General features: G+C 37.3%; 1 protein-coding gene across 1 annotated transcript in view; it reads left to right on the top strand.

The window, feature by feature from the left end:
• LOC104530384 (early endosome antigen 1) overlaps positions 1-15244 on the top strand; it is a gene marked incomplete at both ends in the record, with an annotated part of 41938 nt that extends 26694 nt beyond the window's left edge. The window contains 8 exons of the mRNA XM_029086723.1: positions 596-712; positions 5673-6011; positions 9856-10005; positions 11019-11138; positions 11369-11572; positions 12161-12361; positions 13771-13884; positions 15089-15244. Coding sequence (XP_028942556.1) covers positions 596-712; positions 5673-6011; positions 9856-10005; positions 11019-11138; positions 11369-11572; positions 12161-12361; positions 13771-13884; positions 15089-15244 — 1401 coding nt within the window. The remainder of the gene's footprint in view (positions 1-595; positions 713-5672; positions 6012-9855; positions 10006-11018; positions 11139-11368; positions 11573-12160; positions 12362-13770; positions 13885-15088) is intronic.
• Positions 15245-16088: the final 844 nt, after the last annotated feature.

Raw genomic sequence — 16088 nt, 5'->3', positions numbered from 1 at the left:
CCATCATTACCTGTCTAAAGTGCTTTTCTTGTTTGCTTCCATTACTGTATTCAAATAACGTGCAGTCACTGAAACATTCTGGTTTGTACTAATCCTGTTTAATGGGGTACTATTGTTACCCTGATTATGCTGACCTGCAGGGTTGATGTGTCCAGAAGTCACACACTAAGTTTGTGTCAGATGACAGACTTGCTTCTAGCATCATTTCCAGTATGTTTCCCTTACCAGGGAGGCAAATCTTTTGGCCATCTAACTGCAATGATCTGGGAGGGTTTCACCTTGAGATAGAACTGTGATAGTGATTAATGGATAATCTGTTATCTTCATCAGTTGTGGGCTCAACCTAACATTTTCTATTGGACTGGGGCAAATTTATGTCTTCTGAAGTAGGACGTGAATGAATCTCAGCTGAGAAATTATGCTCAGTGATACTTCTGTAGCTGATGGTGCTCTGAGATGAGTTTGCAGGTGATTTTTTTCTTAAGCTGTTTATTTGTATACAAGATGCTTTTTATTTTGCTACCAAATATCTTCTTTTTGTTTAGGTTATACATGAAAAGCTTTGTTTTAAATGTGGATTTTTCTTTTTGTTCAGGCTACCATTAACCAGTTAAGAGCTCAGCTTGCTAAAGGACCTCAGGAGGTAGCTGTGTATGTTCAGGAGCTGCAAAAACTTCAAAGTTCAGTCAAAGACCTAGAACAGAAAAACCAGGTGAGAATGCTGTTATTTCCTATGCCTGTCAGTTCACATTAAAATGGAAACACATCACTCCTTGCCTTGGAAAGCACTGAAGTCTGTAGCAAAACACCTCTTGGTGTTGCAGAAATTGAGAATTCCTTTACTGTTTTGCTTAACAAAAAGGATATCGTAATGTACAAGCAAACACTATATTTTAATGGTCAGTATGTTACTGCTGAAATCCTGAGGGTCGTTGATATTGTGGATTTCTAGTTGCTGCAGTTTATGCTTACCTATTATTAAGCAATATTGCCACCTCACAGATTAAAAGAAAAAGCAATACCCATTGAAATACTACAATGTTTGCCTAAAAATCATAATTCAGAAGACATTTTGAACTCTCTTCATTGGTTTTCCAGTTTCTTAGCTTTTGGATTTTACTCCTGTCGTATTTTCTGTCTGTTTATCAGAGTCATGAATGGTAAAAAATTTAAATAAACTCCAGCTTATAAGCTTCTCAGCTTATAAGTATTTCTTGGGACCTTTTATCAAAACACTTTGAGTTTGCTGCATTTTGTATTTGCATTAAGAAAGCATGTGTTATGGGGTAAGAAATGAAGGTAGGGGAGGAAAAGAGACAAGGAGAAAGATGTATGCTGCTTTTTGTTGTATGTATATATAACACTGTATATGAACTGTACACATTACGTATGTTTATTTACCAGAAACCTTGTTAGTCTTGGAAAACAGGAAAGAACAGGGACCAAATTAGTGTAATCTAATATTAAAACAGCATTTGCAAAGAATATAAGAAGGTGCCATTAAAATTAGGTTAATTAAACTTACCTTTAGTAGGATGATTCTTGGTTTAGCTTATTAAATCAGGGGCAGAACTGAGGTGATGAGAATTGTCATGTTGCTGGTTTCCACAGGCCGGCAACACTGAAATAAGCTTTTGGCAAAATTATTGCTATACAGTATAGAGCCTTTGCCTGAATATATCACTATTCCATTAACAATGTGGAGTGCAACAGATTGATGCATAAGATAACCATACTTTATGAGAGAGTCCTCTGCTGTGTCAGAGAACACCACGTGAGGAATAGGACGAAGAGAAGTGGCAAGGAGCTGCTTTGCCTCTTTTAGTTTCAGAGACTTAAAGCAGTTTATATCCACCTCTTCATGCAGCTTTTTGAAAGGTGATACCCCTAAAAATGGTATGCTAGCCAAGGAATCTTGTCCCTGGAGAACTTGGACCTAGAATTGGAAAAGGTAAAGACTAGCTTCCCAAATAACAGAAATTATCCTTGCCCCCCCAGTCCTATCCCCTGGGGGTGGGGGGGAAGTGGGTGAACGGCTGTGTTGGCTGCTAGCCAAGGACTAGCCCAGTGAAACTATCACATTTCCTCTTCAAACAGTTTGCCAGTCTTGAAGGAGCTGTTGAGGAGGAGGGAAGAGCAATTAATGCAAGAGAGAATATATTGAATTTTGATACATGTATCCATTTATAATTCCATTGCAGTGTGGGAAGATACTTCTGTGCAATGATAGAGAGTTTTTCAAGATCAGGTACAACTCAAGCAAGCTGTTTATTGTATTTTCAGGAGCTCTACTGAAAAGAGCAGATAACGAGATAAGATCAGTTTCCCAAGACTAGCAGGAATTGCCTTTCCTTCATTTATAAAGCACTGTAATTACGGAGCTTGGCTTGCCTTGCAGAGGCCAGTAATGGCCTGTAGCCCAGAAGAGACCTAATGTGTGAAAAACCAGCATATTCCCTGAAGTATGATTTGCTGTAATTCTAAACGCATTGCATGTGGGTTTTTTTGTTTTCTTTTAGGAAAATTGTGATGCATTATCTACAGGGAAAAATGCTTAGTTTCCAACCTTCTACTGAAGTAACTATTCTGAAATTCGATTGGTGACCACAGAGTTTGTTCTTTAATGCCTGGCCACTATCACTACTAACATGTATTACGTGTATTTTTCCAAGGAGCAGTTATAAAAGAAGGGATCAGTGTGGCGTTCCTCGTATTTTGTGAGCTTTGAAGGCTCAGGGCTCTTCCTTGAGTGCTGTAACATACTGTCATTCCCTCTTTTCTTTTCTGTGGAAATCAAGGTTTGGGGAAGAGAGGTGGCCCGTGTGTGCCCACGTATCCCTTTTATATATCTGGGATGCAGCTGGGACATGCATCCAGGTAGGATACACTACTGGGTGCACTGATATAACCTCAGTGGCCTTAGCTTGGCAGCTCTGTGGCCTCGAGTCTGCTTGTGGGCTTCAATCACACACGGAGGTAGCAGGCTGTCAGGCAAACCCAGCTCTTCTCTTGTGAAAGCAGCAGTAGCTGTTGACAACTCTGTACCACCATTCATGACTGCAGAAGGTGTTCAGCTGTCAGGGGCAGTGTCTTTCAACACTGGTATTCATTGCTGTATTTCTCATCAGACAGGGAGGAAGAGAGAAGAGTAGTGCAGGATGTGGATCAGAAATCTCCAGCTGTGTGTAGCTGCTGCTCTTGGCTGTCCTTTGGATAGCATGTAAGGTGGTGGCGAAGAGACTTTGCTGCTCTTAGCTGTCCTTTGGATAGAGTGTAAGGTGATGATGAAGAGGCACTGCTGCTTTTTTTGTGTTATATAGCATTCCCGAAAGCTTCCCAGAGTCTTAGTCTGCTCCGAGACATCGACTGTTTCTCTGTTGTTTTTCCTTCTCCCCCTCCCAACTTTACTTGAAAGTTTAAGTTAGTGCTCTGCACTGACTCTTCACAAAGTAGGTCATAGCAGTTCTACATGTGATGTGTGGATCTAGTTATGAAATAGTAGTAATATTAATACCTTAGCTCTAACTTGCCCAGCTGTGATGAAAAAGGTGCTGTAATGTGTTGCTATTTCAGGAACACGATTCAGTACGAATATTAATGATCTTGCCTGGCCTTTTCTCTTTAATGAAGAGGGAATTGCAATTTTGTTTTACATTCTGAGGGCAAAACTTTTTCTAAAAGCAGTGGCAGCCTTGTCACTGGCTTCAGAAGGATAAAGATGATACTTGACCTCAGTATGTTCTTTATGTACTCTGTTCCTGCATTTTATATATGCATATGTAAAAACTTCTGCATACCTGTAACACCAACAAGTTGTTTTGTTTTTCAAGAAAGATTTCAAAATATCCTACTTCAGGGCTAGAATTCAATAGCCAAACTTTAGTCCTGAGCAAGAATTTTGGCAAAATTTTATGCTTTAGAAAGTATATTATTTTTAAAGGGACACATAGGACATTAATTATGTTCATTCTTACTTATGTTGCTGGACTGCTAGTATTGTCATTTACAAGATTCCTTGTTTTTTAGACTCTTTTTAAAATTATGTATATCGATTCTTCTGTTTATCACAACTGTAAAATAGAAGTGGCTGTATATGGATTATAACAACCAATACAGTAATAATTTGTTAAAATCTGTGAAGACCAAAACTGTTCAACTGTTCAACTTACTTGAATAATTTTACAGCTTTTTCTTCTGGAAAAATAGGTTTCATCCCTGGCTACTGCACAGAAGTGTGCTTTTAAGATGCCCAGCGTAGCTAGAATTGCAGCACTGACTAAGCTACCTTTGTAACAGTGTTATTCCAAAGTTGCAGAACTGTCTGAAGTTTTGATACCTAAGATGCATCTCAGAGCTGACATTTTTTCAGGCTGACATGCTAGACGTGTTCTTTTTTTTTCTGTATTTTAATTGAAAGAGTCACCAGAGAATACAGTAGTCACTGAAGCTGCAGGACGAATGCGAGCATTTAGAAGGTGCGCATAGTAATGCTCCACTGAGATAGATACCAGTAAGGTGCTGCAATAAATGGAACCTGCTGGGACATTTCAAGAAGATGAAATAAATTACTTGGGTTGGATGATGACCAGGGCCTCCCTGCAACTGTATTTCTGTGCTTCAAAAAGTGTCACTGGAAAATTGAAATGGTTCTCATGGCTTCTTTGTCCTGCTTGGAGATCTCTGAAATTCTAGTTGGTGCCTCAGCTAAGCTTGGGGAAAAACCTAAACTTTCTGGAATTATATCATGTCCATTAAGGTATTTAATTTCTATCTGAATATAGTTTTGATTAGTTTATGAAATTTGATAAAAAGCATTATGTAATAGCTGCAAATTATCTGTAAATTATTTTTTTCCAGTATTTGTCTCAGCATTTAAATTTGATTGTGTGACCTTAGATCTGGCAATATTTACTGTTAATGTGGTAAGAAAAATCTGACACTCAGCAATGTTCATGTCTTTCCTTTAGGGAATCCCAATTTTTAGTGTTTTCAAACTCAAAGCAACTATCCTCTTTGAGCTGATTTATATGCAAGGAAATTAGATGGTATGAATTACAAGGTAAAAACATCTTCTAAAATGCAGGTTAAATCATGAGTGTTTAATTCTGTGATTTATCAACATCACAGGTTCTCTTCCATAATTTGTAGAGCAGATCATACTGTAAGTATAGTGATGGGGCAAAATTAGGGTACTTCTGAAAAGGACCAGCATGATGACTACACAGGATTAGACAGGAATTAAACCACAAATGTTCTTGCTTAGGGAATTGTGTGAAGGACAGTAGTACTTGAAAACTTTTTCTGTGTACTAATAACTCAAATTACTATTTCAGCTATTCCCCAAGCAAATGCAGTTGTAATAACTTAGAATTTGGATGTTGAGGGAAAGCAGATTAGTCTTCAGGGTACAGAAATAAGGTTTGTGTGGTGTTCTCAGTAAGAGGAAGTGGATTTATGTGAGAATATGAAAAACTATTTCCAGTTGAAACTGTGTACTGATGGGCTCCAGAATTAACTTGTGTAATACAAAGTAGAGGTCAATATTTCCTTTAATAATGTTTTTGAGCAAGTTCTTCACTGTTCAGCATCAACACTTGAGAAGAAATTTGAATAATACATTGAACAGCTGTAAGCAGAATTGCACTTGAATTGCTGTGTAACTCTCTTCATAGAGCCTGACTGAGAAGCTGCTGAAGAAAGAACAGGACTACACCCAGCTAGAGGAAAAACACAATGAAGTGTCTGTGAGTAAGAAGAACGTGCAGGCAAGCTTTCACCAGAAAGACCTGGACTGCCAACAGCTTCAGGCAAAGCTGTCTGCATCTGAAGCCTCAATACAGAGATTACAGACAGAGCTAGGTGAGAAGGGGGAAGCAAGCCAGAAACTTAAAGAAGAGTTGTCTGAAGTAGAGACAAAGTACCAGCATCTCAAGGCAGAATGTAAACAGCTCCAGCAGCAGAGGGAAGAAAAAGAGCAGCATGGCCTGCAACTCCAAAGCGAGCTCAGTCAGGTAAGGTTCCTTAAACCTCACAGGTCATCCTATTGGGATGGTTCCTTAAACCATCGCATTAGGGTTTTTTAAACTGGGCATACATATTTTGTATGCACATGCATTTGCTTTTTTTATTGAAGGGGATTAACTAACCAGTACTTCTGTTTGAATAAATACAAAGCTAACTGGTATTTGAATGAATATAAAGCATTCTTCCTAACACCACAGAGAATGAAATAAATTCACCTCTTCTGTTTTCAGAAGTACAGAAAAGAACAGGCAAAAAGAAGAAGCTGTGATATGAGCACAGAAACTCTTTGGTGTTTGTATGTCATTACGTCTGAACCTTTTTAGTAGGTCTAAACTCTTGTCAGTTTTCCTTTCTGAAAGGAAAACGTCTTACTAATTCTATTCTATGTGGAACTCTTTTGTAAAGCTATCTTTATACTTTTAGTTTTGAAGATTAAGGTTGAACGAGCATAAACTTTTTAGCTTATTTCTCATGTTCTGACTTGAGGTTTTTTTGTACATGAATAAAAAATGCTTTAGCTGGTCTGAAACAGATTTTTCATCCACTCTTTTTCTCTTACAGTATTAAATGAACTCTTCTTTCATCCCACAATTTTTCCACTCCTCTTTTTTTGTTGATATGTTCCCTGAAATAAGGGAAATATTGTCAAATGAGAGGGCAACCCAGAATATTGAGTTTCCATGACAAATATGGTAAGAGACAAATCCTAAGAAGTTAGCAAGGTTATTTATTCAGTAAGGTAGCTGAAGCTGTAATGAATTCACGTTATGAGAAAAACAAATTCAGGTAGAGTATCAGAAGTAGTTTCATTTCTTAGTAGTAATTTTATTGTTCTACAGGACATTTCAGAAAAGTAAATCTTCATTTTATGTTAGAACTGAACAGTGCTTGCTTTGCTTTAAAATTGAGTTGTGAATACAGTAGGGAATACGTGGTGTGAAAAGCAGGGATGATGTGAAGTCTTAATATTGCTTCCTTTTTGTCTCTCCACAAACACCTTCTCCTTATGTTGCTGAACACCCAGAACTTATGTTCCCCCTACTGTTTAAATACTGTTTTGCTGAGTCAAATGCGTTATGGAAGCAAGACTTTCATATAACATTGAGCGTACTGACATTTGAGGCTGGTTGAACTCTGTTTTATCTAGTGTCTTGGAGAGTAATGTGTTAGACTGGAGAAATATTTGTGCATCAGGAATCATGTCCAGTCCTAAAATGGAGAAACTAATCTGCCTTTTTGTTAGTATGACATACTTAATCTCTCGCTAAAGATTCATTTTAAAATGAATGTTTCTCAATTTCAACCCTTTGTCAAGTCTGAAATAGATTTAAGTTTCAAAGTCTGTGTGTATCGTTTATCTTGGAAGAACTGTGGCTTGGCAAAACTTCATTTCTATATTACATGCCCAGAATGACTTTCCTTCTCCCATCAGTCTTCTGTCACGGGGAAGAAAGATAATAGTTATCTGCTCAGGAATCCTCACTTGGTAAAACTGCCTCAGTCTGCCTAGGCAGCATGTATGCAAGCTTCAGAAGCACAGCCAAAAGGCTGAGCTGAAATCTGGCTTCAGCTTGAGAGGGCATTTTCAGGAGGGATTTTTGGAGAGGAAAATGAAGGAGGAGGAAAGTGAATAAAGCATTGCTGAATTCATTCCTATGAAAGACAATGGAGACATCACACATTCTCTGGTGATACCATTGGCAAGGAAGACAGTCTAAGCAAGAAAACCTGAACAAGCTGCTGGATCTCAGGTTATATTTTAGAACTGTATTGTAAAAGAATTGTGGAGGCAAAAAAGCCTTTCATACACAGTATAAAATAAAATTAAACCATTATTTGTTCACTTAATACTTTAATGGAATTATCTTTTTATGCATGTAGTCCGATAGCTTAGGTTGACACAATGAATGCTGCTTATGAAGGTATATGTATAGTTGTTTAGTCAAACCCCATTTTCAAAGAATCTTTGCCATCTTCTCAAAATTATTTTGAACAGATCCATGGCTGGTGAAGTTTGTATGTTTTTGAATTTTGGTGACGTGAAGGAAGTTATCTTCACAACGGAAGGGAGTTTCAATGATAGTGCTGGTTCCAGCACAGCAGTAGAGAGAGTGACACAAGAAAATATGGACTACTTCAGTCTTAAAGAAATGTTAATTGCTAATAAAAACTGTTGTTGAAACAATTTGAATCTACTTGATGTGTCCTTGAAAGTCTGAATATTTTTTTATGATTTTTGTATTCTGTAACATAGGTTAGTCCTGGATTTTATGGTTCTGTTTACTTAAAGTCAGTCTTAAAGTCCTTCAGAAATACTTAACCGCGCCTATAATAAAAATGACTTTTGTGAAATGTTGTTTGCTGATTTTCTCCTTTCCAAGTAATTCTCTCGCAGTAATTACATAGCTGTGAATAGTTGTAATAGTTATCTTGTTTCACCCTTTCTTCTTTAATTTTTTTCCTCTGGCTCTTGTTCATATTTATAGTGACGAGGAAGTATTAATAATTTAGTGATTCCTGCAGAAAAAGACAAATGTTCTTGATTACTGGAGGAGAGATTATGGTCTCATTCCTTACCCTGTCTTCCCTCTTTTCCTACCTCTTTCTTAACTGTCCAGTCACAGTTAGTAATCAGCATCTTGGCTGCATGCCAAACAGCTCTTCATTCACAGTTTTTGTGGTTGTGGACATATAAACAAATAATTCAGTTTGGTTTCCTAAGAAAATAAGGCATAGGCACATTTGTTTGCCTGGCTCCATCCCCTGTGACTTTTGCATTTTTTGATAACTTCAGCTGGATTTTGACAGATGACCCAAAGGTCTCCAGTGTTAGGTTCTTCAGTGTTAAATTATTGTTGAAATAGGCAGCTGGGTAAAGGAGAGAGACTTATGTTCATGCCTCGCTCCCTCGATGCCTGGGGGAAAGATTTAATGTTATCAAAACCACTGTTCCTTTTGCTGTCTCGCTAGACAGCCAGCTGGTCAAGCGGTGTCGTGCAGTGAGCAACAAGATTGTGCTGCCTTTTGCCTAGGTATTAGTAGGATTTGAGGAAACTGTGAGAAGCATTTAGGGATATTGAAGGGAGGACGTGGAGTTAAAAGGTGAATGGTTCAAGGGTCTTGGACATAAATTCATAGGGAAAGCAAGCTTCATTCGTCCTGGTACCTGCAGAAAGTTCTTGCTGTGCTGCAAGGCCTGATCCATTCTCTGTTTTTGCATTGAGTTGAAAGTTTGTTTGTGTATCCATGAAAAGCATTCATGTAGAAGTAGGCAGGAGGTAACCCAGTGCCTATGATGACAGTTTCAAATAGAAGAAAAGCTAATTTTATGGAGAGAGCTTTTTATAACATGAATTGTAAAAGGCCATCCTTGCACTTGGAAAGTGGTACAGTACTGCTTTTGACGATTGAAAAAAATTATGAAGCAGGCTTATGTCCAGCTGGAAGAGCACGTCACCCTACTTGACTTTTCATAAGGGCAATTAATGACAAAACAAGGGGAAGTGGGTTTAAGCTGAAAGAGGGCAGGTTTAGATTAGATATTAGGAAGAAGTTCTTCACTGTGAAGGTGGTCAGACACTGGAACAGGTTGCCCAAGGAAGTTGTGGATGCCCCCTCCCTGGAAGTGTTTAAGGCCAGGCTGGATGAGGCTTTGAGCAACCTGATCTAGTGGAAGATGTCCCTGCTGATGGCAGGGGTGTTGGAACTAGATGATCTTTAAGGTCCCTTCCAATCCTAACCATTCTATGATTCTATGATTCTGAGCATCAGAGCTGTTGACTGAAGAATGACTAAAAAAATGGATGACTTTTTTTTTTTTTTCTTTTTCAGTTGCACAGTAAACTTCTAGAAACAGAGCGCCAGTTAGGGGAAGCCCACGGGCGGCTCAAGGAACAGAGGCAGCTCTCTAGTGAGAAGCTGATGGACAAAGAGCAGCAGGTGGCAGATCTGCAATTAAAACTTTCTCGTGTCGAAGAGCAGGTATGGGCTTTTATGCAGTCTCTAGTTTGCTCTGGTTCTGATAGTAGCCTGTATACACTTGTTGTGATGTTGCTATAAAGTTTGTCCTCATGGGAATTTAATTTGACTAATACTATTAAAGTCTTACAGTAAAATTGTCAAAATCTGCCTAAGTGTCACTTGCATTACAGATTTTGTAGGGCTAAATGCTCATTTGAATGCACGGATGTTCATGCTGCTTTACAGATGAACAAAAGATGTGCTTTTGCACTTAGGAGTTTTGCCTAAGAATCTCATGAAAAAAAGACGTAGGTGCACCATGTGCCCATATGGGTGAAGTGTTGTGTGTAGATATTTTTGTGATATAAAGCCCTACATCAAGAAAAAATGAGCATGGCATAGCAGGTCATTGATAGTTAATAACCTGTGTGGGGTGGATGGGTAGAAATCACTTGTTTTATTTATTTGTATTTATTTTAATGAGCACCTTGTATATGTTGCTGATTTTCTGCTACCTCTGTGAGGACTGACCAAGTATCTGAGTGGTACGTTGTTAAAGCTTTAAAGCTTTTCTGTAGCTAATTTGCAGAGCCTTGACCAGTATAGAAGTGGAGAGACTGTTAAACTGAAATTGCTACTAAAACTTCTAATAATAGTAATTGTTTTACAGGTATTTGTAATATCAGTCATGTTACCTCTTAACAGCAGTTGGAAAAAACATACTAAAAATCTCTTATGTTTTAGATTTTTGAGAGCTAAAATACATGTATCTGATAGTTGTTTTATAGTTCTCACTTGTGATATAGAATCTCACCTATTAATAGTAATGAGTGCTTTGGTTAGATTCTGATTCTTTAACTAGCACACTTTTATTTTTATCTTGGTTTTCAAATAGTCATGTTTAGAGTAAAATCTTTTAGCATTAGAATGAATATTGAGCACCACTGGCATACTGAATGTGCTTTTTCACTCATTAGTCTGGGTTTTTATGTTTGTTTTTCTGTTTGCTTTGATTGTTTTTTGATTTCTTTCAGCTAAAGGAAAAAGCAGCAAATTCCACTGAATTGCAACATCAATTAGATAAAGCAAAACAGCAGCACCAGGAACAACAGACGCTTCAGCAAAATACTACAGCGAAACTACGAGAAGCCCAGGTAACATATTTATGTATCCTTATGTATAAGTGTATTGCAGGATTTCATTATTTTCAGTGTATTTTCTCTGTGCAAGTGACTTGCATGACTTATACTAGGTTCACTAAATTCACTTGTAAATCTAGAACAGAATGTACAGGAAATGGTTAATAAATTTGTCCAACATTTTATGCATTAGGAATAACTTCTAAGTTCCCTATAATTAAGGAAGGTATTATGCAATTTTCTAGAATGATTTGGAGCAAGTATTACGACAAATTGGAGATAAGGACCAAAAAATTCAAAATCTTGAGGCTTTACTTCAGAAGAGCAAGGAAAACATCTCTCTGCTAGAAAAGGAAAGAGAGGACTTATATGCAAAAATTCAAGCTGGTGAAGGAGAAACTGCAGTTCTTAATCAGCTACAAGAGAAAAACCATGCATTGCAAATACAGGTAAGAACTCAGAGACTTGTTTCTTTTCTCTCATTCTGATTATTGAATCTTGTGTCCTTCTTTCTCTGTCATCAGATATGACAATGATTTTTCCTGTACTTTGCTGTTTCTTTGATACTTACTTTAAGGGTCTTACTGTAAATTTCCCAGGACTTGTGTTTCGATGACTTCCTTGTCATCATCACAGAGTAAGGAATTCCTAGATGTTTCCTGTGTACATATGCTGGTAATATGCGCTTACAAATAATTTTTAGATACATATACGTATTTGTTTCTCTTTTTAAAAAGAGGTTTAATTCCTGCTTTCAACACCAAAATTCAGTTTAGCCTGCATGTGTTGTCTCCTTAGTATTTTGTTTTTGTTACAGTAAGGCCAAATTGATGATTCCCTTTTGCTTCTGTTTTCAGCTGGTAGCCTTTTTAAAGTCTGGTATTGTGTACAGTATAGCTTTACTGCAGTAGTTTGGAAAAAGAAACATCGCAGTGTTGAGTCTCCAAAGCCATGATAAGACACACTAAAATTCAAAAGATCTCCTTGGATGCTGTTCCAGCCTTCTCTTCTGCTTACCTCATATTTTTTCACTGCAGGTAACTCAGCTGACAGAGAAACTGAAGAATCAATCAGAAAGTCATAAACAAGCCCAAGAGAATTTGCATGAGCAAGTGCAGGAGCAAAAGGCACATCTAAGAGCTGCTCAAGACCGTGTGCTCTCTCTGGAAGCAAATATCACTGAACTAACCAGCCAGCTAAATGAAAGTAAAGAGAAAGTTTCACAACTTGATGTACAGGTAATGGAACTCTATACTATCTGGTGATGATAAATCCTGCTTGTGATTTCTGTGTTCTCTCCAGAGAACATTCAAAGCAATATGGGAAAAACTGCATGTTTACTAACAGATGAATGAAGTAGAATAAGGCAGATAAAACTGAGGAAAATGTAAGTGGATTCAGAATAGCAATAGAAGGCAAGTGTTGGTTTTTGTGTTGGTTGGTTTTTTTTTTCTATATTGCTTTTTTGTTTGTTTTTGTTTGTAATTAAAAAAAAACCCAAGGTTCGTAATTGAGTTGGGAAAATCTTTCCTCAAGCATCTCTTATTGTATTTGTAATGGTTAGCTGTACAAAACCACGGTCTTATCAGTCCTGGATTCTGTGCACCAAAGTGAAATTCTGTCATGTCACTAAGATGTTGTTGTTACCTAGAAATTTCCTATGCTGGTGTCTTCAGTCAAAAACAAAACAAAAAAGCTGTGGGCCACCTTGTTGTTAATTTACTAAACAAGGAAATTCCCCAGTGTGGACTCAACGTGGACTCTCCTACTAATAAGTGCTGCTTCAGCTAAAAACTGTTAATTATATTCAGCTATCCCAAAAAATAAATAACATTTGATCAGAAGTTCTTGCATTGGTACACTTGGAACAGCGAGTACTGTTGTTGGATTAATACACTGTGGTATCTTTTGAATTAGCATCACTCAGTTTCCAAACAGCTCTAGGAACTTCTTCTGGTGTTGCTTTGTGATGTTTTTACTGGACTCCACTACACTATCTGGGCTGGTTTTTTTACCAAGACATTAGAACTGAATAATCTATGGACTGTTGCAAATGCTTTTTAAGGCAACGTGAGCTTCCTTACAGTTGTCAGAGAAGTGGCATTTCTACTAGGTAGAAAAACAGTAAACCACAATAGCAGGTGACCCTGAATAATGCGCCTCTACACCAACAACATTCATACCCACCTTCTAATTTGTTTGCTGGGTCCTTTGGAAGGGAAGGGAGGTTGCTCCCTAACAGGCAAATAGGAGCAGAGAAAGATAGTTTGCATGTGGAAGCGTATTTTTGTTTCTTATTCTTTTTGCTTTTAAAAATGTGCATGCAATCTGAAGTTATCGAGGTATGCATGGGTGTCTTGCAGTAAATCTATCCCATTGTTCTTTGTTAGTAAGTAAAAATTTTTTTTCTAGAATAGAAGGTGAGTGGGACTGGTACTGGTTTTTTTGTTCGTCTGTTTTTTTTAGCTCAAAGTAAGAACTAACTGTGATTTAAAATTCTGATATTTTTCTAAACCTTGAAAATCTTTTTTTTACACTAGCACATGAAAACTACCAATTTTACTATTAAACTTACTGATAAATATTAAAAAAATTAAATTAACTGTGGTAAAATAGATGTTTTAGTGAAATACAACTTGTCTTTCAGCTAAAAGCAAAGACTGAATTGCTACTTTCAGCAGAAGCATCGAAAGCTGCTCAAAGAGCGGATCTTCAGAATCATCTGGACACTGCCCAGCATGCACTGCAAGATAAGCAACAGGTTATAAGCATAGGAACATAAAGTTTCTGTGTTACCTGAAAAACTACTTAAAAACCTAAGAATAATTTGTTTGCAAACTAAATTAACGTCAATATGCATTTGTAAATCATAATGTTGGATATTTTAACTACGTGATATGTATTCTATTCTTTTTGCTGTAATCTGGACCAGATGCATTTTGCAGTGTAAAGAATTTACTTAGGAAACCACCCCTTGCTGTGGGGTTGTGGTTCAGAATCTAAGCTGTCCTATCAGGGTATAATTCAATTCTCATCTGTAGGTTATAAAGAAGAGATTGTAGAATGCACTGGGTACCAGTGAAAACACCTCTTATTGCAGATTCAGATAAATTCAGGATGCCTGTGTTCAGAAATAATTGTTTGCGTGCTAACTGACACAAAAACCCAAAAGACTTAAAATTATGTGTTTTAATGTGTGTTAATCCTATTAAAGGATTCCACTGGCTGCTGAATCAAATATTTGCATTGTTATAATCAGTGCTGCTGTGGTCTTCATGGAAACATCCAGCAGATGCTAACAGCACCATTTTTTAGGGTGGGAATAGAATTAATTGCTAGAAACAGAAGGCCTCTTTTTGCAACTGTTAAATAATTAATGAACAATTAAATAAATTGGCTTGATTGGAGAGCAACAAGCTTTGATGTAGCTGTCCTCATGGTGGTTACTAGGTGAATGTATTCAGGTCTCTTGTGGAAATTATGTTGTTTTGTGTTGAACCAAAAGGTTTGAAATAATCTCTGGTATGTGGAGAACTGCCTGTTTCCATGGTATTGGCTTTCCTCTTTGATGGTGCTTGATTTCATGAAGACAGCAAAAATTTTGTCTTAAGGTTTTATAGAGTTACTTTCTAGTCACTGTTGTACTAACTGCAGGATCTAGTGTGTTTATTACCAACAATTCCTCTTCCATTTATAAGTTAAAACACCTTTGTTAAGATTTAGCTCACAACCTGTAAAGTTTGAGAGGAATGTTGAGGCTTTAAAAGAAATTTCATCAGTTTAACAGAGAGAATTTGTGCATGTGTTTTTGTTTCCTCTCTCAAATCTCCTGCACCTCAGAATAAAAGAAATATTATTTTCCTTTTTAATGTGAACATGTTAGGTCATTTAAAGCATTTATGACATTAGTAACTGTTGGAAGTTATTTAAAGACTAACAATCTTCGTATTTTTATTTTACCTCAGGAATTAAATAAGGTCAGCCTTCAGCTGGATCAGGTTACAGCTAAGCTGAATGACAAGCAGGAATTCTGTGCTCAGCTGGAAACCAGTCTCAAAGAGTACAAAGAGAAGCGCCTGTCTTTAGAACAGAAAACTGAAGAGCTAGAGGGACAGCTAAAGGTTTGTATTGAACACAGTATCTGAGTTTACAGAAACTAATGTTCTTCGAAGTTTGGTAGTATGTGGTAAAAGCTGTGCTCAAATTATAGAGGAAGGAGTATTTCAATACCACTTTTGTAGGTTTTCTTTTTCACTGGTGTTTCTTGATCCACCCTTTAACCCTTTTCTCCTCTTCTTCCATGCTGGCACATGGCACTAAGATGATAGGTTTAGGACATTGCCACTATACTGTCATTTTCCTGTATGTGTGCTTCTACTAACCTTTGTGCTACCTGGGGAGTGTTATGAGAGGGAACATGAATATGTCCCAAAATTAGAGTCTTCAAGTTCAAGCTTATACACTTTACAAGTGGTAGCAGGGAATATGTGTTACACTGGTTAGCCCAAGTTAATGCTGCCTGTCTGGTTTAATTTATTTCTAAAGCCTTTCAGTAGGCTTCTACAGAGGCTTTTTATCCAGTTTTATTTTTCACTATTTTTCCTCTAACTTGATCTTGAGTTTTACATTCCAGTTCTGGAATCAGTTTTTCTTTTAAAGTACACATAATTCTGTCAGAAGGTTTGCAGAGCCTTTTGGTGTTTGAGATACACCAAACTTGGTGTTTAGTATTTTCAGTTAAGGATATGAATTAGCCCTAATGCTTGAGAGCTTTTAAATTTGGGCTTTAACATTTGTTCAATATTTTTTAAAAATTCTTGGTAGTCAAAATTCACAATACGTAGAAGTCTATGATACAGGGATCTCAGGATCAATGCAGAATTGGTTTTGCAGTGTTAATCTATTTTGAGGGAGACTATCAGTCTTTGTGCTCAAGACTGAGTTGGGTGTTTTTCATAGAATCAT

The sequence above is a fragment of the Antrostomus carolinensis genome, unplaced genomic scaffold (genome assembly GCF_000700745.2).
Source record: "Antrostomus carolinensis isolate BGI_N321 unplaced genomic scaffold, ASM70074v2 scaffold20459, whole genome shotgun sequence".
Taxonomy (NCBI): domain Eukaryota; kingdom Metazoa; phylum Chordata; class Aves; order Caprimulgiformes; family Caprimulgidae; genus Antrostomus; species Antrostomus carolinensis.
Note: the sequence above shows the minus strand (reverse complement) of the source record. Positions and strands in the feature narration are given on the sequence as shown.